The sequence below is a fragment of the Myotis myotis genome, unplaced genomic scaffold (assembly GCF_014108235.1).
Source record: "Myotis myotis isolate mMyoMyo1 unplaced genomic scaffold, mMyoMyo1.p scaffold_m19_p_14, whole genome shotgun sequence".
Lineage (NCBI taxonomy): Eukaryota > Metazoa > Chordata > Mammalia > Chiroptera > Vespertilionidae > Myotis > Myotis myotis.
The window spans coordinates 40,016,177-40,042,289 of NW_023416318.1; the positions used below are offsets into that span (position 1 = coordinate 40,016,177).

General features: G+C 38.9%; 1 protein-coding gene across 1 annotated transcript in view; it reads right to left on the bottom strand.

Moving 5' to 3' along the window:
• Positions 1–26,113, bottom strand: part of TTC27 (tetratricopeptide repeat domain 27) — a 100,567-nt gene that overhangs the window by 6,801 nt on the left and 67,653 nt on the right. Inside the window, exons 13-16 of the mRNA XM_036334908.1 lie at positions 20,276–20,503; positions 9,675–9,773; positions 7,526–7,578; positions 4,987–5,152 (exon numbers count right to left, since the gene is read on the bottom strand). Coding sequence (XP_036190801.1) covers positions 4,987–5,152; positions 7,526–7,578; positions 9,675–9,773; positions 20,276–20,503 — 546 coding nt within the window. The remainder of the gene's footprint in view (positions 1–4,986; positions 5,153–7,525; positions 7,579–9,674; positions 9,774–20,275; positions 20,504–26,113) is intronic.

Genomic DNA, 26,113 nt, shown 5'->3' on the forward strand with positions numbered 1-26,113 from the left:
AGAAGCATAGAATGTGCCTCTTCAATCATCAACTGCTGTAATGGGGGATCCACTAACGCATCAGCTTGACCTTGCCCATGGGCCAACAGCACTGGCATCACCCAGGAGCTTGACAGATACCCATCCTGGATGGAGATGTCAATCCATCTGGGACTGAGATTCCGCATTTCTAACAAGCCTGGAGGTGATGCTGATGCTGATGCTCACGGTCTGCAGACCCCACTGTGAGTAGCAAGGTTCCAAGAGAACCTGCCCACATCTTTATTCTTACTTTGTACTTCAGGAAGAGGACCATGTTTCATCAGCTTATATCACCAGGGTCTAACACAGAGCCTGGCACACAGCACAGCCTCATTAAATACCTGTGCCTGAAAGAAAGGCTGAATGAACACACCTCTTTCAGAAAGTGTGGCTAACAGACACGCAAGCAGTGTGTCACCTTGCTCATGCGTTCTGATCCAGCCTTGAGATGTGGCTGAGGATATTAGGCTCCTCTGGACCGTGAACACTTAGGAAGGTGAACTCAGGCTTATGGTCCTAATTATACACAGTGATACAACTCCACAGGAGAACATTCACTTGTGCTTTTTCTTTGGGCAAGGAACATTGTCTCTGCCTATAAATTCACATTACAATCTCACGTGTGTAGTTAAATCTGAAAGTAACAATACAGAAGAAAATGTGTGAATATGCACCACTTATTTTAAATACTCATTCTGTAAACATTTCAAGAATGAACATGGTTTGAAAGTGATGGCCTATTAAAATAATAATTAACATGTACAAAAGAAGCACACTAAATTAGTAAAATACTTGATTTTTTCTGGGATCTCACTGTTGGTCCAACATCTTCTCCCCTCACTGTAGGCTACATGAGGGGACAATGGAAAGAGGGGGGACTGCATTCTCCCTAAAAAGGAGCATGGTGGTTGTGGTGAGTAGAATAGTGTCCTCCAAATTCCTGTCCATACAGAACCCCAGACTGTGACTTTATTTGGAAATAGGGTCTTTGCAAATATAATTAGACAGGTTGAAGCCATACTAGATTAGGTGGGCCCTAAAGCCAATGACTAGTATTTTTATAAAGGAGCAAGGACACACAGAGACACAGAGGAGGTGGTGAAGAAGTGGGTGAAGAGGGAGGCAGAGACAGAGTGATACCGCCATAAGCCAAGAAATGCCAGAAACCACCGGACGCTGGGAGAACCCTTCAGAGGGAGCAATGCACATCCAACATCTTGATTTTGGATTCTAGCCTTCAGAACTGAATGGAGAGAATAAATTTCTGTCGTATGAAGACACCAAGTTCCTGGTAATTTGTTACAGCAGCCCTAGGAAACTAAGTAGAAAGGCCAAGACAAAATTGAAAACACTGAAATAAACTCTCACTAGGTCACTTACCTAGCTTCTATTAATCACCTTCCAGTTTCAGTGCAGGAAGCTCTACATGAATGGCTGTCACATCACAGCCTGCCCCTACGAAGACTGTGACCTCCAGCACCCCGCTCACTGGTCAGTCATTATTTCCTTAGGTGCAGAGATTTTAAATATCAAATCTCTCCTTAATGAAGTATGGCATTGTGTCATGATTAAAAATGTTTCCTCCACCCCTAAGCTTAAAAAAATATTTACCATACTTTCTTTTAGTGCTTTTATGATTTTACTTTTTCATTAATGATGATAATGACGATGATGACAGCATAGCAACACTTAACACTTGTGCCAGGCACTATACCAAGCCCTTTATATACATTATGTCATATAATCCTCACAACAACCCTGTGAGGCAAGTACTATTATCATCCCCATTTTATGAAATTAAAGAACAAAGTAGTTGCGGTAACTCGCCCAAGGTCATATAGCTCATGACTGGCAGAGGTAGGCAAAAAGCCCAGGCTGTCTAACCCCAGAATCTATGCTCTTACCTACATCATCCTGCTTCTCGAGGCATTTCAATTTAAATATTTAATCCACTTGTGTTTATTTTGGTTTAAGGAGTGACGCAGAGCTTCCATTTTTGGTCCCAAATACGTGGCCAACTATTCCAATACATATTGAATACTCCACTTTATCCCACAGGTTTAAATGCCATCCTTATTATAACTAAATTCTCACACTTACTTGAGTCTGTTCCTGAATTCTTTTTTCTACCCCATTTAACATTTCATTCCTGTAGCAGATGTTAACTCTTTATATAACAAGGATATTCTTAGGTTTTGATCTTCCTCTTGGTTACAAATATTTCTGTCACATATTTTTTTAATGAAGTCATAAAAATTCCTTTCAGCTTTCTTTTTTTTGGTTTCAAAGTTTAGAAAATTTGGTAAGTATCCATTCCTATTCCTAATTTTTCTGAGATGAAACATATTTAGCATATATTTAGTCCATCTGAAATTCATTTGGCATATCATAAAATACTCTAAGTATATTTTTTTAATCTGGATTCTTAGAGGGATTTCATTGTCATCAGTATAAACAGCCCTGTGCTCTGTCGCATGACTGATGCCCCATAATGACTTCTGCATCCCTCACCTGCACCTCTAATTCATTTCAGTGATAGAGAACTTTTGTTTCATTCTCTGTCCTAAACCTATTTCTCACCTCCTTTATAGCCCAAGCTTGGAGGATGCAGCAAGCAGACAATAATGGCAGGGAACCACCACCAGCCCCTGAAGAGAGCTGACATTTTCTCACACGGAGAAGCAATTCTCATATCAATGCTGAAGAGCCTCCACTAAAAGAAGTGTAACTATCTCCAGCACAAACCTTGAAGTCCTTGGCCAAGTCTCACCAAAATCTTGGCTGAAAGCACAAGGTGTTGGCCTTTGAATCCTGGAGGCCTTCAAAGCAAGAAGGAATCGGTTGCCTTAGGTACAGTTACAAAAGCATCTAGAAGGGCTCGAGGCCATGCACAGAGCCATTTCCCGCCTCCCCAGCTTGGCTAACCCCCTGCTCCACTTGGATTTCTCCAAAGAACTGGCTCTGTTTCCTGGTCTGATAACCCTGACCCCTGCTCCCTCACACCCTGGTTACCAGAGTGCAATAGGCAGTTAAACACTTTCTTTTTCACTTCTTCAGGAAAAAACATCGTAGCGTGTGGAAAAGACACACACAAGCTTTAGGGTAAACAGACCTGACGCCAGACTCCGAGGCTCGGCTTTCCTACCTGTTAGCTGTGAGACATCGGCCTGACTGTTCCCCCTGCTGAGCCTCAGACACGGCGCCAGTTAAATGGAGACCATCCTATTCTACAGAGAGTATTTGTGTAAACATGCTCCTCTGTCCCCTTTTCTTTCAGGTAATGCTCAGCCACCACTTGTTTCAGGACTTCAGTTTGTTGGCAACCTGCCCCACCCACATCTACACTACCTCCCTCCTTCCCCAAAGAAAAAGCCACACCAAGAACATCTATATAGAAGACATAACATATGTATTTATATGACACTCAAGACTCTATTTATATGGCATTCAAGAAAGAGCAAAGCTGAACTCTGGTGACAGAAATCAGAAACTGTGGTGGCTGAGGGGAGGGCGGGGGCTCAGTGACTGGAAGGGGCACGTGAGAACTTCTGTGATGACAATGTTCCTATCTGTTTTGGGGAGTGGTTGCATAAGAGTATGTCCTGGTCAAAACACAGCAAATGTACACTTAAGACCTGTGCATTTTATTACATATAAATCTGACACCAATTTGAAAAAAAGACTCTGTTAGCTATAGTTCACATGCACATTAATATGATGGGGAAATGTGCTTTTTAACATAAATCTTCCCACAGACTTTAAGTCAACACAAGGAGAAAACGGGCCTGCCCAAGCATGGTGCCGGCTATGTGACTGGTCAAGTAGTAGAACCTCCCTGGGTCACCAGTCATCTACTGCAAAATGAGGACTATTCAGTATCCTCCTCAAATACTGTATGTTCTAAAAGGTTACTCATGTAAGTTCTAGGACACAGTAAGCACTCAATATATGTTAATCCCCTTCCCTTCCATTTATAAACAGCAAATGGGGTATAATAATGCAATATTTCAATTCTTTTCCCCAAGTGCCGAGTTATCAAAGGAAGAAAAAGAGGATGGAAAGGAGGATTTGGGGGAGGAGGGGAAGAGAAAGGAAAAAAAGGAGAAAAAAGAACAAATCGACATTAGAATTACCCTGAGGAAAGAAGCATAAATAAATACAAGGACTACAAGGATATTCATGGCATTATTTACAATAGCAGAAAACTGAAAAACTGAACAGGAACTAATTATGGAGTTACTTATAATTAGTTTTATGATTAATAAAAACATGTATAATCTAGATATGAACTATTATAGAAAAGCATTTCTGAGCTATACTAATTTATGCATCAGTCAAAATTAAGGCAGAGAAAAAAGTCATTACAAATAGTGGGGGGAAAAGAATAATCCATAGCTAATTTACCCTATGTCTGTATTAAAATGAGTGTGAGTTTACACACACACAAAAATTAAAACAACAATAATCACATCTATAAAGAAGTAGAAAAAGAATAGATAACAAGAATTTTAAAGCAAATTAAAATAGAATGGGGTCAGGTAGTGTCAAACATAAGAATATCAGAGTTTTTTTTTGAAAGACACCTGTTGCTGAACTTAGAGTCAAATTAAGTTAAATTATTTTAGCCAAGATAAAAATATTCCAGACAATCTATCAATCGTCACTGACTAGTTGTCATAAAGTTGATGACAGAAATATGCAATGAAGCTAAATATGACTGAGCCCATCACTAGCCATCAAGACTTTCCCTCAATGATGACTTACCCACTATGAAGTGATCCTGCCCATACCTGCAGAGGAGTAAACACTGCCACCAGCATCCTATGATACTTCTAAAAAGAGCTATTAACAGGGCCTGATGTAAACTGAAAATTTTCCTGTTTATAATCAAGGAAAGAATTTATATCCTTTAATCAAGTATTAATACCAAACACAAACCAATATAACAAAATATTAATATCCTACCTGAACATCTTTGTATTTGTCTCTTAAGTCCAAGAGCCGGTGATAAGCTTTAATGGCTTCTGAAAATTCCCCAACATCAACGCTAGTGAGAATGTAGTTTTCCCAGATCTGCCAGTGTTCATAGTTGCACTTGAGGGCTTCTTGCAAAGTTCTAAAAGCTTTCACTCTATTGAAGGTCCAAGTTGAAAGAGAACAATATGAATAACCACAGCTAAATAAACCATAGCTACTAGGTAAGTGTATAAAGTATGGATGTGGACTATCAGTCCTTAATTATTCATGTAATAAATAGAATTAGAGGCCCAAACCACCTCAAATTTCCCTACAATTTTTTTAAAATTTTAAAAGAAGCATGAAATTAAAAACAAACAAACAAACAAAAAACAGGTAGAAATCAAACAAGCATTTGGAAAGAAGTGTGCCCATGTTATCAGTAATTTCCTGGCCTCAGAATTTTTGCAATGAAATTCTTTTTTGGTAAATATGGCTTCTTTAGAAGGAACTTCAATTCAGGATTCACTTATCAAAGCCACATGGTAGGAATACTGCGGGATGAAAGTTGCATAGGAAGACGGAAAGATTTCCCAAGGGACTGAAAGGGACATAATGTCGAGGGGAATCGGATGACACAGAGAAAAGAACTTTAATGAAGAACCTTGTGATGGCAAAGGGATAGACAAGATAGCTTGAAGAGTCACTGTATGGCATGGATAGGATTCTTTTGAGAGGAACAGTAATAATTTACCCCTGAGTCAAAAATTACTCTTGTCTGCAGTAGCAGCAAAGAAAGAAAAGAATAAAAAGCTAAGAAGGAATGATTTACCTCTGAACTTAAAATCCCACTTTTACACCAAAACCTATTCATGGAGCTGCATGCAGACAAGAAAGCATCAAAAAGAAGTTGAGAAACAATGTCTAAAAACTCCTAAGAAATCCTCATGCAAAATTATCAGGGTTACTAGAAAAACCCACTGAGATCATTCTACAACTATGGCGGGGATTTCCCTCGACCCTTGCTTTCAATCAAAAGGGTCTCTAGTGAGTTTTAACACATCAGTTGCAATCAAGAACATAATATTATTTTCTGAAGAGAATAGTAGAACAAACAATCCTTTATTTTTGTAGACTGTCATCCAAGAGCAGCGGAAGCATTTCATGATCTCAATGCAATGTGGACTTAATGATATCATTAGAAATATCTTGTGAATCCACAAAGAAAAATTAAATTAAGTTTGAAAATAAGGCCAAATGAAAATAGAAATATATCCATCCTTTAATTCATTCATTGCAGCTCAGGTAACAGCAATCCTGGCCTCTGTCCTTTCCTGGGCTCTCTGTGGCCAATCAACAAGCCCATCTGGTTGTCCCCTTTATAAACTGGCATCTGCCCCTTCTTTTTCCAGCCTAGTTATCTCCTGCCTAGATTGTTACAACAGCTGTCTCCTAACTGGTTTCCCAGCCCGCAGTTTCCTCTCTAGTCAGTCTCATACACTGCCACCAGATAAATCTTCCCAAAAAGCTCTTTCTTCATGAAATTACCCCACTGAAATCTTGGCATCCAATTCCCAACAGAATAGTCTTAACTTGTTAGTCAGATAATCAGAGCATACTGCAACCTGACCCCAAATGACCTTTTCAACCTTACTCTGGAGTCCATAGCTGGTTCTCTCTTCCTTCCTCCTCAGGCGTTGCTTTCACTCTGTTACTCTGCATAGGATCCGATTCCCCTTGGCCGAATGGCTTTCCTCTGTGCCCTCTACTCATTCTTCAAAGTTTAGCTCGGTTCCAATACTCTCTCAGAAGCGTTTCTGAACTCGGGTTGTACACCTTCTCTCTTCTGAGATGTCTGGCACAGGATACATGTTGTACAAATACCACCCACTACATTATAATCCTCTTTGTATTTCTCAGTTAATATTTACCACATACTACCTACATTATTAATCAATTTTTAATAATATGGCATAATATTTTTTTTAAAATATATTTTATTGATTTTTTACAGAGAGGAAGGGAGAGAGATAGAGAGTTAGAAACATCGATGGGAGAGAAACATCGATCAGCCGCCTCCTGCACATCTCCTACTGGGGATGTGCCCGCAACCCAGGTACATGCCCTTGACCAGAATCGAACCTGGGACCTTTCAGTCCGCAGGCCGACGCTCTATCCACTGAGCCAAACCGGTTTCAGCAATATTTTATTTTTTTACACCTACCCTCCCTAAAGACATTGGTTCGTATTTCCATTTCTCAATCATGTCTAGTACACAGCAAGTAATCAATAAGAATCTATCAATTGAATTGACCAACTGAAGGCATGCTTGCTTTTCTCATGTAAGGAAGTTTAGGATGTAAAACTTCAGTAGCAAGTAAAGATTTCAAATAATATTTCTTATTTTATTACACATTAAATGTTTTCAAGAAATAAACTACATTTAGAAGTCAAATGCTATAAGGCACAATGCCTCAGTATTCAGTTGAAGAAAATCTCATTCATTTATTTGGAAGCAAAGTTCTTCATATTTGTCTGATGTACTTACTTTTGTTTTAATCGGATATAGGAAGTTGATAAATTGTTCCAAGCTTCAGCATTCTGAAATGACAGAGTTATAGACTATTCTCATTCAGGTAAAATAATTGCTACAACCAAAAATATAATTTCCTAGTCCAAGATATGCTCTTTACAATCATAATTTTCACTAAGGTATGTTTAAAAGTGTATGAGAAAAATGAAGTAAATTAAATGTAACTTTTATAATTTAGCATGAAAAAGTCACAAAAATAGTCAACAAATAGATATAACTATTAAAGTACTAATTTAGAATTTAGTTAAGATTTTATTTCTACATTTAGATTTACAAAATAGTGGGACAATTTACAACATAATTTATACAACATATAGATTTGCTGCAAACCCAAGGTATTCAGAATATTGTTTTTCCTATCTTAAAAGGCTCTGCTATTTTACCATCATCTTTTATCAGATAGAAGAATAAGAGAGTGTGTGTTCCAGTATTATTCCTAAACATTTCACCAAACACTTTTCTCTACCTATTCCTCTATTCAATGATGAAAATAAATTAAAACTTTTATATAAATGTTGATTCTAACAAGAATGATATGAATGTTTGTTCCTCTTTGTTCTACATTTTATAAAACACAGAGTATATAATTCTCAATTTCCATACATATGATTTAAAAATTACAAGGCAATGTGGACCTCTGCTTGCAGACATAGCAGTTAGTACCAGAGTGGACTTATCACCATAAAAAGCTACAAACTGGACAAAACTTTAGAAAACTGTTTTTAAGAAGTTGGACAACAGCCTGGTCACAGGACTGTGATCCCTGAGACAGGGTAAACACCTTAGGTATCTCAACCAGATACCTAAGGCACTAGACTTCTAACCAGAGGCACTTCCAGAGAGGCAGAAACCAAACAAAGCAGAGCAAGTCTAGAAGAAGAGTGCAAAGTTCAGGGTTGAAAATTTGGCTGGAATGTGCAGGGCAAAATACCAGGAAAGAGAGATCTGCAGAGAAAATAAGCTCCAGAAATCTCAGTGAGCATCTCATTGAGTCCTTGGCTGAAGACTAAGCTGTACCTGTGCAGGGCAAAACTTCTTGAGGCCAGGCAGAGAACAACTCCAGAAAGCTGTGAGCTGGACGGAATTCTGGACGTCACACAGTGCTAGCAGTTATTCAAGTTCTAACTAACCAGGTGGAGAATGCTTAAGGCATTGAGCGCCCATGGCATTCAGTACTGGCCCCAAAAGGTTACATCTTAAGAGAAGGGTGATTGCAACTGCAGAATAAAGACAACTCCAGACCCATCCTAGCAAAGAGTAAAACTGAGCTGATCCACAAAAGTAAATTAACCAAATGCCAAAATAAAACTCTATCTTCCAATGGAAAACCCAGAAACTGAATAACATAGCATCCACAATGAAAAACTGGTAGACATACATGCAAATAAGCAGGAAAATTTATTGATCGCCAAAGGAAAAATCAGTTAATAGAAATAAACACAGAAATGAAGGAGATGTTGGAATAAGCACACAAGAACTTCAAAGCGGTTGTTATAAACATGATCAAAGATATGAAGAATCATGAACAAAGTAATGGAACATAATTAGAAAATCTCAGCAGAAACACGAAAAATGTAAAAATCAAATGAAAATTTTTGAACTAAAAAAATACATTATCTGAAATGATGTTTAATTTTTTAAGTTGATATATAATTGATATGTAACACTGGATTCATTTTAGGTGTATAGCATAATGGTTTAATATATGTAAATATTATGCAATGATTACCACAATTTTAGTTAACATCCATCATGACACATAGTGTGGTAAGTTTAATGAATAAGTCTTAACAACAGATTGGACATAAATATAAGAGCTGAAACAATAAAACTCTTAGAAGGAAAGAATTTTTGGCCTTTTTTTTCCATAGTGATGAGAACACAACATGATATCTACGTATCTACCCTGTTTGTAAAAATGTAAGTGCGCAATACAGCATGATTAATGTCACCCAATGTTGTACTGTGGATCTCTAGCACTTATCTTGCATAACTGAAAGTATACACCGATAGGAATTACTGTTTTGAACGCCAGTACAGTTTGAAGAACTCAGAGAATACCCACTTAGAGCTGTAATAAGGGAAGAAGACTAAACAAACTTACATCGGGTTCTAGAGTCACACAACGCTGAAACGCCTTTGCCGACCCTCCGTAGTCTTCCAAGGCCAAATAGGCACAGCCGAGGGAAAACCACACCCCGAGCTGCAAGACCAAAAGGCAGTCATTCAAACACACATTTATCGGCTGTAATGTGAACATTTAAGATACTATCAACAAACACTACTGGAAAGAACACAGAGCTATATAATAAATATTTGCCTTACATTTTATAAGGAACATAAATGTATGGAAATTTAGCAAATGGAGATGAATTTTCCCATATAATTTTCAAAGCTAATGACACTGAAAGCAGGTACAATATCACTGCACATCTTTCGCTGAGCAAGACCACTCTTTGTGTTAATCAAACTCCATGAATGCAAGCCCTGAAATTATGTTTGGGATTAATCTCACATTTTTACTGAGCATCAACTATATAAAAAGTATACAAAGGATCAGCAGATTCACAGCTGGTGAATGAATGTACTACAAACTTAAGGAGAAAAGTTTTTGCTGTCATCTTTAAGACCACAAGGAGTTGCACTGCCTACTCTTACCAAGACTCACACTGTCCTAGCATGTATCTGCTTAGGCATGCCTGAAAATAATGTAGAAAAAGTAGGCTCAGAATCTCAGAATGGAAAGCCTGACTTAAGTCAGTAAGATTTGCAAACACAGAGATTTAGAAAACAGGTAAATGAGGAAGTAGCTATTGAAATGACAAAAGAAATCTTTACTTCACAGGATTTCCTTAAAATTCAATAGCCTCTATCAAAGGAAAGATAAAATTGATAAGAATTCAATGAATTTAGTCAGAAATGCAGCTATTACAGGGGGGTTGCTTTCCTTTCAGACACAGTCAGCACAGCCAGGAGAATGCAGTCTGCTTTCTCGCTGACTTCCAGACCAAGGCAGTGAGCCTGAAGGTGGATTTGGTTGAACACTTCAGGGTGGGAGAGGAAATGAGGTGCTCAGTTATCTGTCCATAGCCTTCCACGGAGGCAGAGTAGGAAGCTACCCCCCATCTTTCCTCCCAGGGAATTCCCACAAAACTTGTTCCAAATGGCTAGTTGAGGCCTGAAAGTTCTTTAAGCAGATAAAGATTTTTAGCCAGTAATTAGAGGTAAGGCTTAGAAAGCAAACATCCTTGGGCAGTTTATAACACTTCGCCTTGAATTCCCAAAAGGCTATAAATAACTCCTATCAGGAATTGTATAGAGAATAGATGTTGTCAGAGGGATAGGTGACAGTTGAGAAAGGGATGGGTGTGTGTTTGGTAGGGGGGTGGAGGAGCAGAGGTAACAGGTTGAAACAAAGTTAGAAATTCACTTTTCTGAATCAAGGGATTTCCAGCAACCTAAAAATTAACTCATTACATTTTGCTTTCGTCTGGTTATTTTTGGAATCAAATGAAAAGAGCTCCAAAGCACCAAACCACATTCACTGAATATGATACAATATGAGAGAGCCTAAAATCTGATGCTAACTTATAAAACAACTAGAAGCCCGTTGCACGAAGATTCACGCAATAGGCCTTCCTTCCCCTGGCTGCCGGCACTGGTTTTCCTCCAGCACCCCGGACCCAGGCCTTTGGTCCGGCCTGCGGCCTCTTCAGTCTTTAGTCTTCGCTCTGCGCCTGCATATGCAAATTAACCGCCATCTTTGTTGGGTTAATTTGCATAGTCGCGCTGATTGGCTGGTGGGTGTAACGGAGTGACACCAATTTGCATGTTTCTCTTTTATTAGTGTGGATATACCAAACAAGATCTTCAACTTCTAACCAAGTTGAAAGGGTCAAAATCTGTGTATTTATTCATCAGTTATAAGGTATACTTTCCTTTCACTATTTAACACCTCTGAAATAGATGCATCTTTCTTTTAACCTTTTAAAAAATTATTTATTGACTTGAGAGAGAGGGAGGGGATACCAATGTGTTGTTCCACTTATTTATGCATTCATTGGTTGATTCCCATATGTGCATGACATCTTAATAAGCAATAGCTTGTAAGAGTTTTATTGGCAGCATTAAAGTGGCACTTAAAATAAATGTGCCTCTTACAACTGATGGCATAGCCAATGAATTATGGTAGCAAGTTTATTTTGAATGAGGGATACCTCATTCTGGGACTAAATCAGAAACAATGAGAACTATCCTCAAACAATGAGAACTATCCACAAAACAATTTCACATGTGTTGTTATAAAAAACAAGAAATGCAAATTCAATATGTAAATAAAGAACTTGATTTTTCAACCCACCTGGAAAGACAAAGCTTACAAATATCTAAAATTAGCAATTATCTTATAGCTTCTATCTTATAGCTGATAATGAGGTTACTATTTAGCTTGAATTTTTAAAAATAAGTCAATGTTTTATAAATCAGAGTCTTAAAATGAAAATAAATTTAATGAAAATCAGGCAGATGACTTAATACATATTCAGGTTCTCTTTTTACTCTTGGTCATTTGTGTTGTTGTTTTAGTTATTTGCATCAGAAGAAAAATCCTAAAATCACCAACTGCTAGATTTTCATATAGTATTGATAACATCTATAATAATAAAAGTGTAATATGCAAATTGACCGAATGGCCAAACAGCGGAACAACTGTCTGGATGACCTCCTGGACAAAGCCGGGGCAGGGCTGCGAAGGCCTACTCTTGCATGAATTTTGTGCATCGGGCCTCTAGTATAATTATAATGAGACTAGAGGCCCATTGCACGAAGATTTATGCAATAGGCCTTCTTTCCCCTGGCTGCCAGCACCAGTTTTCCTCTGGCACCCGGAACCCAGACCTTCACTCTGGCCACCGCCTTTCATCTTCACCCTGGACACAGTCTTCACTGCAGCTGGAGCCTTCAGTCTTTGCTCCTCGCTCCAGCCAGAGTCTTCAGTCTCCGGCCAGAGCTGCTCCTGTAGCTCCTTCCGCCCCCCACCGTCCCCCTCATAGCTTGATCGCTGCTTCACCTGCAGACCTCACCGACAAGCTCCTGGGTCCCGGGGGGCTGCCTTGCCTGTGGCCTGGCTTTCCAGCTACTCCTGGGGTCACACATGGGGGCCTGGATGGTGGCTCCCGGTGTCCCGCCCTGCCTGCAGTATGCAAATTAGCCACCATCTTTGTTGGAGGTTAATTTGCATATCACACTGATCAGCCAATGGTAGCGAAGGTATGGTTAGTTACCATGTTTGTCTATTATTAGATAGGATGACTTTTGCACACACCCTATTCTTTAAAATAATGAAATGGCTTTAAAATAAACAAACTCTAGGATCTTCTCACTGCTGTGGCTGAGCTGACCCACTAAACCACAAATAATGCATTCATCCCTTGCTTTTCAATTGAGGGCCTCAGAATTTCAGGGACTAAGGAGAATATTTGGTGCCTCTTTTACTTTTTTTATTTTAAACTGTTGCATAAACTATTATTACCACCCTGCCCCCACAGCCATGATTTATGGCAATACCATCCTTGCTAACGATGAAGGAGAGGAAGGCAGTGAACAGGTGCTGGAAAACTGAGAAGATCAATTTTTTAAGGACCAGGGCATATCAAACCCCCTCCCCCACGCCCTCTTGAGTAGGCGGGTAGACAAAGATGAAACAGAAGAACAGATGACCATGTTTGGTTGGAAGGAAGAGCTGAAAGGCAAACCTCTTATCAAAGGGACTGGGCAAGACAAAGAAAGAGTCATCTGCTAGAGGCTCTGGCTGAGGCTCCTGCAGGGCTTACTTCGGGCGAACTGCGAGGGCAGCCTGTCATGTCACAGGTGGGGCGATCGTCTCTAACAAGCTGACACTCCGCTTTCTCTCCTGAGCGAACCAATGCAAAACACAAGCGGGCCAACTATTTATTTGAAATGTGATAATATGTATTCTTAAAGAATGACTTTAAATTATTTTAAAAATAATTAACAAAAGAACAGCAATGATTGGGAATATGGTCTCTCTTTGAACTTCCCTCATTAAGTTCTTTAGAGAAACAGTGAAATGGAAAGATGGATGCCTGGGATTCAAGAGGTTCTGTGTAACTGTATGACCTTGGCCTTGTCACTTAACCTCTGAGTCTCAATTCCCCAACTGTTTAACGGAGGTTGGAGTAAAAGAAAATTCCAAGGCTCCTTGGGACCCCAGATTCTGAAAACCCAGAGGTGACAGGGTTCAAAGCTACAATAGTGCCATCTAGTGGCAAAGTAAGTACACTGGTTATACAAGGAGATTAGAATTAGAATCAGCAGGTTTGAGGAGCTAGAAGGGAATCTGTTCAATTAGAGGCCTTAGAAGTCAATTCAAAAAAGAAAACGAGGCCTAGAAAGGAAGTAATTTGCCCAAAGCCACACAATGGTTCCTGGTTCCTGGTTCCTGGTGTGAGCTACGTGTGATGAAGAGAGTGACTGCAATGCTTATGAACCCTCGATAATTAAAGTGGGAATTAAAGCGTGCCACTCAGGGGACTAGGAAATACTAAGCATCACTACACAATGGGTGGATTAGTTTTATAATTACAAGGTTAATTTTTACAAAGGCACTTAGAGCGCGTCTGCAATAGGTACCATCTGCTTTTATATTACAATTTCCTTTCTTACATTATGAGCCTACTACTCAAAATTCCTTCCTCCTTCAAGGTTTCTGCAGAATGAATAATCAGTTTCTTCACACACTTTTCGCTAATTTTCCTTACAGGACTGACTGACTGAATTTTTTTTATGTCACATATAATAAAGTTTAACATGCTTTAATGGAGTCCTAAAGCCAAGCTCCACACTCTTTCTCTCCTTTCTACATCCCTGACACATTCCCATGACCCCAAATGCAGATCAGTTGTTGAATGTGGTTTCATTAAACAGGAAATGACCCAAGCCGAATCCAAGAGTGATAATCAATGTTCTTTGGTAGTAGCTTTTCCTAAAGCGATGCAGCGTGCTCATAGTTTTTTTAAAAAATGCCTACCACCAACTCTTTTGTAACCAGATTTCTCATTTACCAAGTCCCAAGCTTTTTCCCCCTAAAAAACACATCTTAACCTACCAGGCTTTTCTCTCTCTCTAAAGGAGTATTTTCCTCTATTGCAGTGCCTTCCTTTAAACCAGGGGTCCTCAAACTATGGCCCGCAGGCCACATGGCAAATACAAATATTGTATTTGTTCCCGTTTTGTTTTTTACTTCAAAATAAGATATGTACAGTGTGCATAGGAATTTGTTCATAGTTTTGTTTTGTTTTTTAAACTATAGTCTGGCCCTCCAACCGTCTGAGGGACAGTGAACTGGCCCCCTGTTTAAAAAGTTTGAGGACCCCTGCTTTAAACCAAAGGATCAATGAAATTTTATGCATACATTTTTCTTTTACTAGACAGGCCATTAATTGTTTAATGCTCTCCTCTTATTCCTGTCCTAGATTTGGTTATTCTGGTTATTTGGTTATTCTTACATTTGCCCACTCCCTCCAGAGAACGCACAATGTGAGCTATTATAGGTGCTGGTCTGTCATTTTGGCTACAGAGAAAGAGGCAACAATAATTTTCTACGACCACTATTGCCACACTACTAGGCAGGATGCGAAAATCCCACTATGTAACATCTATGACTGAGAACTTACTATGAGCCAGGAACTGAGTGGGATGCTTTACATAGCTTAGCTCTAATTTCCCCAGCAGCAAATTGAGAGAGGGATTATAATCTCCACTTTACAAATGAGGACACTGAAGCCCAGAAAATGAAGTGATTCACCTACGTCACATTCCTTGGGATGATGAGGATTCAGAATCAGGCCTATGGCAGCAAAGCTCCTGCCCGCTTCCTACCTCCCAGTCACAGCTACGGCCCAGATGTTATCCCAGGGCTTGTATTTCTTGGCAGTTATGCAAGTTAGACCTTAACAGTTTCATTTTTTATTGCTTACCAATATGAGAAATGAGGAACACAAAGGAAAGAATCTCTTTTTTCTCTACATATTATTCACATATGTTCACTCTGTCTTCTCCATTGGAATGTAAGCTCCCATCTCCTTGAGTCTTCCCACCACAACTAATACACGTTCACAACAGAAACCATGGAACTCCATTTCAAATAACATTTTCTTCTTTCAAACACCAAAATGAAAGATAAAGTTAATCCCTACAAATGAAGGGAGAGTATAAGCTCCCTGGGTAATTAAAACCAGGGAGTATTATAGCAGTCTGATCTTACGTAAGAATGGGCTGGGAAGGGCTGCCTCAGTTTCTCTAAAATTCCCTGGTCTTGCAGAAACATACTACTCCCTGTCATGTGCTGGGTCGTCCCAAAACATTGATAATCTTCCTAAAGTTCCCATGAATCCCTTCCTTGGTTTCCTTCTGTCTCTCAGACCAAAACCCTGGAGCATTCTGTTCGAGTCCTATTTCACTGGTGCTCTTTCTTCTCCCTTCCTCCAGCTGCTGGGGATGCCCAGAGTTCAGTGTTTTGCCTGGTGTTCTCTTCCAACAGTTTTCTGTAAAGAGTCCATTCACTTGCATGGCTTCACCTTACTCTGCAGAGAAGCCCTGGTCTGTAAGCTCTGCGCTGGCCTCACTATGGGCTTCAGGTTTCTATGTCCAGTGAAGTATCTATCAGACAGCTTTAGTTAGATACAGCAACACCTCTTCACAGTCAGCATACAAAATCACAGCACCATCCCACGCAAACATGTATGTTCCCTTCCTCTTGAAATCTCAATCTATCAACAGGGACATTTTCCTTTTTAATAAGAAATTGAGAAAACTGACATCCTCTTGGACTCTCAGTCCTACCAGTTCAAAGATTAAAGCCCAGAAAACTTCCCTTTGTAATGAGGCTTCAACCTGTGCTACCTTTCCATCCTCACTGCTAAAGCACTGGTCGCTCATCCATGCCACTCATTCTTTATTTAAACTTCCTTAAGTACTGCTCGTCCTATCACTCACTCTTTAATTCAAAACCACAACAGACTTCCACATCCAGAGGGTTAGATAACCCTGAAGAAAGGCATTTAAGGCTCCCCACCAACGAGTTCTGTCCCTATCATTTCCCGGCGGAAACGCTCAGCTCTCTGCTGATAGGCTGATGCGGCCTAATTCATTCCCAAGTCCATGCCTGGTACACAGCAGGATCTCGATAACGCATAGTCAGGCAACCACATAATATACTGTTCAAACTGCAATATTTTGCAAGTGAAATGGGACATTAAAAATAATTAAAATTATATGACTTTAAGAAGACTTTATTTATTGGCCAACAAGTTATTGATCAACAAGCTGGTTTTACTATATCAGGGATCTATAAGATCATTACATTTGAAAACTGTTCTCAAAACTGAAATTATTTTTGAAAAATAAAAATACTTTACATTAAAATTAAAAATTTTTAAATGCTGATTACCTGAACATTTAAAACTAACAAAAGGAACATTTATGAAGCTATACATTTGTGACATCTGCACATTTCTGCAATATATTACAGAATTAATGTTTCTTTTTCTTAGGTATTCGTGTATCCTAATCAGTTCCTTGATCATTCTAATACCATGTCACTGACATGTTTCTGGTGAATTTATAAGTGAAAGACAGACAGTACTCTCCAAAGCACGAATACTGTAAATGGTACACACATCTAACAAATGGCCATAGATGCAGAGATGATGCATTTAAATGGTATTTCTACACCACTTGGATTTCAGAAAGTCGTTATGATGCACAAGAACCATTCAAATATCACTCTCATTTTGCCTACATTTTGTTATTAAACCTAATTGCATGAGCATGTGTGAGAAAAGAGGGTGGAATTCAGTTTTCCTGTTTTCCTTTTGTTCCAGGACTTACAGGAGAGAACAGCACATAGGAGCTGTCCTTCTTTAGAGACAGTTCAAACTTGGACCCCAGCTAGGACAAGTCTGCGGTGTCTGCCTCTGCAGTAGTCTGTACAACTGCAGATCAAATGCCTGCACATTCTGGCATGCTCACAGCCTGCCGCAATTGGATCCATATGACACACTGCAAAATACCCTCACATAACATCTGTTTGTACTGCTTTAAACAATTGTCATTTTTTGTCTCACTAAGTAATTAATTCAAAATTATATAATGAGACGGTTAAGTCCTGTCAAGTCCTGCCTTGCAAATTCCCTCACATCCATCCCTTCTTTCCTGTTGCCCCTTCCACACTGGCACTGCCGTGCTAGACTGCTGCTACAGTTTCCTAGCCCTGCCTGCATCGTGCTGCCAAAGCAATATTCCCAAACTACCTCCATGCGCACCACATTCCTTCCTCAAAAACGAAGCCAAACACAAACCAACCCCTCGATGGCCCCTATCTGCCAAATAAGAAGTCACATTTAAGGCCTTTTGTAATCTGGCTCCAGGCTAGCTTTCCCACTGGAACGGCTCTACTCCCTGTGACTCTAAAAAGCCTATTCACTCACCCCTCCGCTCCTCCAGGACACACACACACACACACACACACACACACACACACACACACACACACCTTCTTTTTCTGTTTCTAGGCTTTGCTCAGACTGTTCACCTGCCTGGAATGCTCTCACCCCTGCCCCTCCTCTGGCCTCTTTAAGTACTATTTGTCCTTCAAAGCCAAGTTCAACATCCTCTCCAATGTCTAGCAGGGGGCAGAAATATTCTCTTTGGCTTCTATATAACTAGTGCTTTATAAATAATCACTTGGTATTTCTTTGATGCCTTGTGTAATTGGCCAGTTTTATCTGTGTTCATTTCACTAGACTGTACCAGAGGGTACAAACAGAACTATCTGGTGATCTGTTGCTACTGCTTCATCCTTTTGCTCAATGGTGTGTGCATGGCAAACAATCATATATATTTGACTGAATAATTGGTTAAAAATATTATTTATTCACTCATTCAACAAATATTTATTGACTATCCAATATGTAATAGACGCTGTTATAGCACTACAAAAATACAATTAAAACTCACAGACAAAAATTTCTGCCTTCATGGGACTTATTTCAGGTGGAGGATACACATAATTTTTTTAATGTAAGCTATACGTAATATTAGAAGGTTCTAAGTGCCATGAAGAAAAATAAAGCAGGGAAGGAAATTAAGGAGTATAAGGAGGAGGTGAAGGCCTCTCTGAGAAAGTGTCATCTGAGCAAAGACTTGAATGAGGCTACAGAGCAAGGTATACAGATACCTAGAAGAAGAACATTCCAGGCAAAGGAAGAGCAAGTGCCGTAACTGTGAGGCAGGGATGTGCCTAAAATATTCAAGGGAGACAAAGAGGCTTTTCCCTGCCACCTGATTTGGAAGATATTTGCTACTCAGAATGAGGCAAGTAAGCATCAGCCTAACCTGTCATGAAAAATGTACTTCTGATGTTTTTTCCATGTAAAAGACATGCTCTGAGTCTACCATGTTCTAAAATGGCCATTTCTGCATACTCACGTTCACAGGAACATTATTCACAATAGTCAAGAGGTTGAAGCAACCCAAGTAAGTGTCCTCTGACAGATGAATGGATAAACAAATGTGGTACATACATACAATGGAATTCAGCCTTAAAAAGGAAGGAAATTCTGACACATGCTACAACATGGATGATTCCTGAGGACATTATACCAGTCACAAAGGGAAATATACTATATGACTCCACTCATACGAGGTACTTAAGAGTAGTCAAATTCAGGGGCAGAAAGTAGAATGGTTGTCAGCAACTAGAGGGACAGGGGGATAGGGAGTTATTGTTTTGCAAGATAAAAACATGAAGATGGATGTTGGTGATGCTCACACAACAATGTGAACATACTTCACACTACTGAACTTTACACTTAGAAATGGTTACGATGAAAACATTGTTGTGATGCGCTTTTTACCACAATTTTTTAAAAAAAGAAGTGCAGGTTCCAGAGGCAGACCACGTGGTTTCAAATACTGGCCAAATGTCCAGTGAGGTACCTGGCTCATAGTAAATGCTTGGTAAACATTTCTTCTTATGATGATCAACGATCCATTCTATGTTACCCTATTTTATTTATATAAAAATTTTTCTTTCATTATTGATTTCAGCAGTTACTTGCAGAATCCTGTACTGTCTGTAATTTTGATTCATTTCCTTCCTAATGTATCTTTTCAAAATGGAACTTAATTTTAATAGCTATATTTGCCTTAAGCACGACTAACAAAACTAACAAAATAAAAAAACACAACAGAGAGTCCACTTTAGTTCACAAGCAAAAAGTGTATCAGAGATGAAGTTCTTAGCAATCAAAGACAAGCTCACCAGCCAGTAGGACAGAAAGGGGGTACTCATTCAGGAAGAATCTAAATCAAAGACCTGTTAGGCCCTAGCCAGTCTGGTTCAGTGGATAGAGCGTCGGCCTGTGGACCAAAGGGTCTCAGGTTTGATTTGGGTCAAGGGCATGTACCTCGGTTGCAGGCTCCTCCCTGGCCCAGGGCTTGTGCAAGAGGCAACCAATCGATGTGTTTCTCTCACATTGACGTTTCTCTCTGTCTTTCCTTCTCTCTTCCACTCTCCCTAAAAATCAATGGAAAAATATCCTCCGGTGAGGATTAACAAAACAAAACAAAAAGAAAGAAAACCGTTAGTGCCGAGAGCAGATGGGGTTTGGTGAGCTGTCTAACCTGCATGGGATTGATCTTCACCGAGCGCTCGAAGCACTGCACGCACTCCTTAAACTCCTTGTTCCGCAGGTGAAGGAGGCCCTTGGAGCGCTGAGCGCGGGCACTGCGGTGCCGGGACAGCTCCCAGGCCTTGTCATAGCAGCGGTGGTCACGGAGGACATCTCCAAGCAAGCAGTACAAACTTGGCGTTTCTTTTTTCTCCAGCTCTTGCCTAAGGATTTCTTCTGCCTAGAAATAACAACAGAAATAACTAAATTGGTTTTAAGCTTATTGTTTAAAGGTAAACATCTTTTAACTCACATGATCCAAAACTTCACTTTCAATGTTTAAGATGACCAGGTTAGTTCATGTATTTAGAACGCAGGCTGAATAAGAAAATAACCAAAATAAATATGAAGTTTTAAAATATCCATATAATTCCCTTATTTGCAGATAATAGTTATTAATGTATCTAACCATAACTCTGTAAGGTTACAATCTCTCTATTTATATATAAAAATTTATATATAGATAGGTATAGATATATTCAACCAAATTATGTAACAGACTGTAGCCACAGCAGGATTTTTGCTGAAATGATCTTCCAGTGTAGGTGAAGGCACTCTCTTGGCAGCATGGCACTGAAACTAGATAACCACTCCCTCCCAGAAATTCTAAAGGCTAGTTCACTTAATAAGTTCTTTCCTGCTTTAACCAGTTCAAGTGGATTCTGAGGTCTGCAATTAAGCAACGCCCATCATAGTAACTGGTTACAGAAAGTGCTTGCAGTGTTCTCTCTCATGATCACTGGATTCTCATTGTCTTCAAATCCAACTAGATTAGATAACTAATCACAAATATTCATTTTCTGTAGGACTGCTGAATTTATAGTACAGATGACTTCAGATTCACCAGTTCCATGTGCAAGGTAAGGCATCTGATTGGGTTAATCAAGTATGTTCTAGTCATTCATCTTATTTCCTCTATTGCCTTTTAGCTTTACTAGGTACATCATTTTATTATTTTTTAATGATTGCTCTAGGGCAGTGATGGCGAACCGGTGACACGCGAACTCATTTTTTTGGTTGATTTTTCTTTGTTAAATGACATTTAAATATATAAAATAAATATCAAAAATATAAGTCTTTGTTTTACTATGGTTGCAAATATCAAAAAATTTCTATATGTGACACGGCACCAGAGTTAAGTTAGGGTTTTTCAAAATGCTGACACGCCGAGCTCAAACGGTTCGCCATCACTGCTCTAGGGCTACTCATGTGCATCTCCCATTTACCAATATTCATTTACCGTTATTATTGTATCACCTCACCTTTCTCACATCACAAGTGGCCATTAAGCTAATCAATGCGAAACAGTCTATTTTTGTATTATTATCTATTAGTTACTTTATTATTTTCCATAATAACAACTGGCCAAATGTCCAGTGAGGTACCTGGCTCATAGTAAATGCTTGGTAAACATTTTTCTGTCTTTGAGAACTAGCCTCTACTATAGCAAAAAACAGAATCCATCTTTGCTGCCTGCTTCAGGGAAGAAGGCTGAAATTAGAAAATGTGCCCCAAGTTGTTGATTTAGCAGCATGTGTGAGCAAGCTCGCGCACATGCGCCCGCACAGACACGCACACATTTTTTTAAAGCCTAATAAAGCTATTGTCAGGTGGACAAATCTGACTATTAGTACTCCATTAAATTCTTAGCCTGACCATTTTCCTGTCCCCTTGGAACAAACCGCTAGCTGTTAAAACCACCTGTCATTTCTGTAGTCCTCAAAGGCTCTTTATAGTTAGTACCACCTCTGGGCCTAGAGCTCGTTTCCCACCTTCATTCTTTGCCAGGAGGGCTTCTTACAGTTGTTGGCTTGCCAATTCCCCATTTTTATATACTGACCAGAGGCAAAGTCAGATGAGCGCCACTCTTATACTAGAATTTTCAGTTCCTTCTGCTAATTCACAGAATCAAGGCACAAATCACAGCCAAGAAGGGCATACAGTGAGTAAATCTAGATTTCTTGGCATCTCTTAAAGAATCAAATGATGTGGAAACACTGGTCTTCGGCATTCGAACTGCCTTTCGGACTAAACGCACCTACGTCCTCACAGATCTTATGGTTGGAAGACTGTAGGATGGATTATGTAACAGTTTTCTAGGAATGTGTTATGAAGTGTTTTGGTTGTAAGAGAACCAACATAATAGCTTAGGCAAAAAAAAAAAAAAGGGGGGGGGTGACTTATTGATTCATGCACCTGAAAGCTCTTATAGACCTATCAAGATAGCTGTATCCAGGGGCTGAGACGATGTCCTCGTGCCTTTGTAGCTCTCCATGAGCAAACAAGAAGGGCCCAGGTTTAGTAATCCTAATGCAAACATAGAGTCAATCCAAGGCTAACAGAAAGGTTCCACTGAAGACTGGAGGGCCTGAGTCATGTGTCCTCGTCTCTGACAGAACCACATGGAAAGGGTTCTCCTCAGGGAGAGCAGTTCTGTTATCAGACGATCAGGGAAGGGTTGCTGAGCAGGAAAAAAGCAACTGGTGTCCACTATGAGATGGGAATTTAATGCTCTAGGTCTGAAGTTGTAAGAGGTATTTTGTTTGGCTTATGCAGTGTTTTAAAAAAAATTAGAGTAAACATTTTCAGGCTGTTGTGTTTAAAAATCTAGATTTCTTGGCATCTCTCAAAGAATCCAATGACGTGGAAACACGGGTCAAATTCCCACATTGTTGTATTAATTGGTTGGAGTGGAGCCGCGGCTCCTCTTTTGTATGCTCACTCCCCAGCCTGTTTCATTCATTCTCAGCAATTGGCAAGGACCTCTGGGCACTTGAGTATGTGACCCTCGCTGTGAGCAGAAACTTTCTCAGGTAAAGTAAATCGAGTGTAATTTATTCTAGCCATAACTGTAGGTTCTGCTTAAGTCTTGGCTGACTTAATGTTATACTTAGATTCACTATGTGTAGTCATTGCCACAAATTTGTATTAAGAAGAATTAGTTGCATACAATTGCAAAATAGAACAGACTGTTGAGACAGCCCACATGTGAAATATATATGTGTGTGCGCAGAGAAGTGGTCTTTGGCGTTTGCAGCTGACAGGATTCTTACAAGCACTTCAGATTCATTGCGGCCAGTTGCCTATGTAAGTATGACTGTATGTTTGGGAATGTATTTTTATCCCATTGAAAAGACATTTAGGTGACAAATTTCTTGCGGCCTATCAGGGTACACATCTATATTTTCCCATAGGGAAGTAGCAACCCATAGCCATAAATACCAAAGCTTTTTCATTCTGTGAAGGTTTCTGGCCTCCCATATTTAATATTGCAAAAGTGACACTACAAACCCTTATGCTTTATTAATGTTCACCGGGCACATCTTTTGTAATTTTTTATTGGATAATAAATTATGTTAATTGAGTGGGGTAAGTGGAGGAGGTAGGAGAACATTTGGAGAGAGTGAAGAAGACTGAGGAATGCAATGTAACTAATTGAAGGAAGAAATATATTGCCTGCAAGCATTGCCCTTGGGAAAGATAATTCTGTTGGCAGGACAAAGAAGTGGAAGATCTCTAGGAGAAAGAATTGAGTTCTAACAGAAAAATGTGGGATAGGAATTTGAGGAAAAAAGAGGCCAGTTCAGACGAAGTCACTGCTCTGGTGTTTCTGACGGTTAGAAGCTGCCCCACTCTGGCCCTCCAGAACTGTCTTCCAGTGGATAAAATACCTGGAATTGATGTTGTTTGGTAACCAGAAATTGCATACCACCCACTCTCTATTTTCTTTATTCTTACAAGTGTTGAGGTAGGTATCTGGTGGAGGAAGCATCTGAAATCCTCAGTACCTTAGCGTTTCCAAATGTGAAGTTTCTCATGATTACTAATAATCTTCCATTTGTAATTTTTGTTTTCTTTGACAAGGGTTGCAAATATTAGGTCTGTGCTATATATCTTTGGACTCTGGTGAATCTTCATGGTCTAAAATACAGTCCAATTATAAGTAAAATAAATATTTGTAGAATGGTAGTTTTTTATTCAGGTCCTATTTTAAGTGTGGGATACCTGTGGAGTATAGTATTTTCTTATAATCCTTTTTATTTCTGTAGCAATTTCTCTTCTTTTATTTCTGATTTTAGTACGTGGAGTATAAAGAACCAACTTTTGGTTTACTCTTCTTTTTCTAGTTTTTTATGGTGGAAAATTCGGTGATAGATTTGAAATCTTTCTCCTTTTTCAATATAGGCATTTACAGCTATAAATTTTCCTCTAAGAATTGCTTTCACTTCATCCCATCAAAGTGTTTTTAATTTCCCTGTGATTTCTTTTTTGACCTATTGGTTTTTCAGGAGTGTGTTAATTTCTACATATTAGTGACTTCCTCAAATTTCATGCTGTCAGTGATTTCTAATTTCATCTCATTGTGACTGAAGGGCATACTTTGTATAAAAGACTTCCAGTCCTGTTAAAGAGCTCAGACTTAATCCTGGAGACAAAGGGAAGTTACTGAAGACTGTGGGAATGACATGATCAGATTAGTCTTTTAGGAACATCATTCTGAAGTGTGGGAAAATAGCTTGTGGGAAATCCTTTCAATCATATAAAAAACTATTTTAGAAGAAGAAAAAACAAAAAACCCAAACCAACTGCTAAAAGAATCCCAGCTGTTAAAAATGTTAAAGGTTAAAAACATTTACTTACAACTTAAAGAACAATATTTAAGAGCCCATGGCGACAATCATGTGCAAATGTAGCATAATAAAAGAAAAAACTACATAATCGCAGGTAAACCTTATTTGTTAAAACAAGAGAGGCCCCAACCCTTCTCCCTCCACCCCCTTCACCCCCATCCCTTACAACCACCTTATGCCAGCCAGTGCAGTCTTTATCTTTCATTTAGGGACCAAATTTGCTCAACAAAATAAGTTGCCCACATGTTGGGGAAACTGCTATAGTGTGCCAGATAATTTTTAAAAATTAAATGCTAACAGATGAGAGACAGGTCTGACCCCAAGGTCAAGCAAAATTAACCTTAGCTAGTTTGCCAATGGTCATTAAATAATGAGAATTTCCATAGGTAGTTCCTAAATTAGAAAATCTGAGACCCTACAATAGCAGGTGAAAAAAATAAGCACCAGAACACTATGATTAGAATTAGGTACTTTTCCAAATTTGCCTTTTAAAAAGAAATTATGCCATTAAGCACTAAATTCAATAATTAAAATTGTATTGAGACAACTACTGGCACATAACCAATTACTAAAAGAATCTCAGCTGTTTTAGAAATAAAACTTTTGCTTCCAAATTGAAGCAAAATTTTTTAGGGTCTTGTGGTTAAACTGATCAGCTAATACAGCATATGACAAACGAATAGGTAAGGGAAGTCTTTTATGTGGCAAATAAAATGCTAAAATCAAACTTTAAAATCAGGATTTTGAGAAATGTTTGGTTGTAACTCACAAAGGACTTAAAACAAAGTAAATAATTATACATTCCTAAAAATTAAAATATTTTCTAGAATAATTATAAACATGGAAATTTATCATTTTTATCATTATTATAATAATTTATCATTATTATAAGACATTTCTTACAAGGTTAAAAACATGTGCAAATTAAAAAAAAATAATGCTACAATTACTCCGAGGACATAGTCAAATCTATTATCTGAAAAGGATAGATTCATTATATGTTTGCTTCTGCAGTTAGAGAAAGCCTCTACTTTCCATACTTTCTAAAAATAATTAAACAAATGTAATATTTCAAAATAGGCTTTGGGTATTTGTGATTCACCAACTTGTTTAATTATTTCAAAAACCATCATATTTTTATATACAGTATTATTTATGTT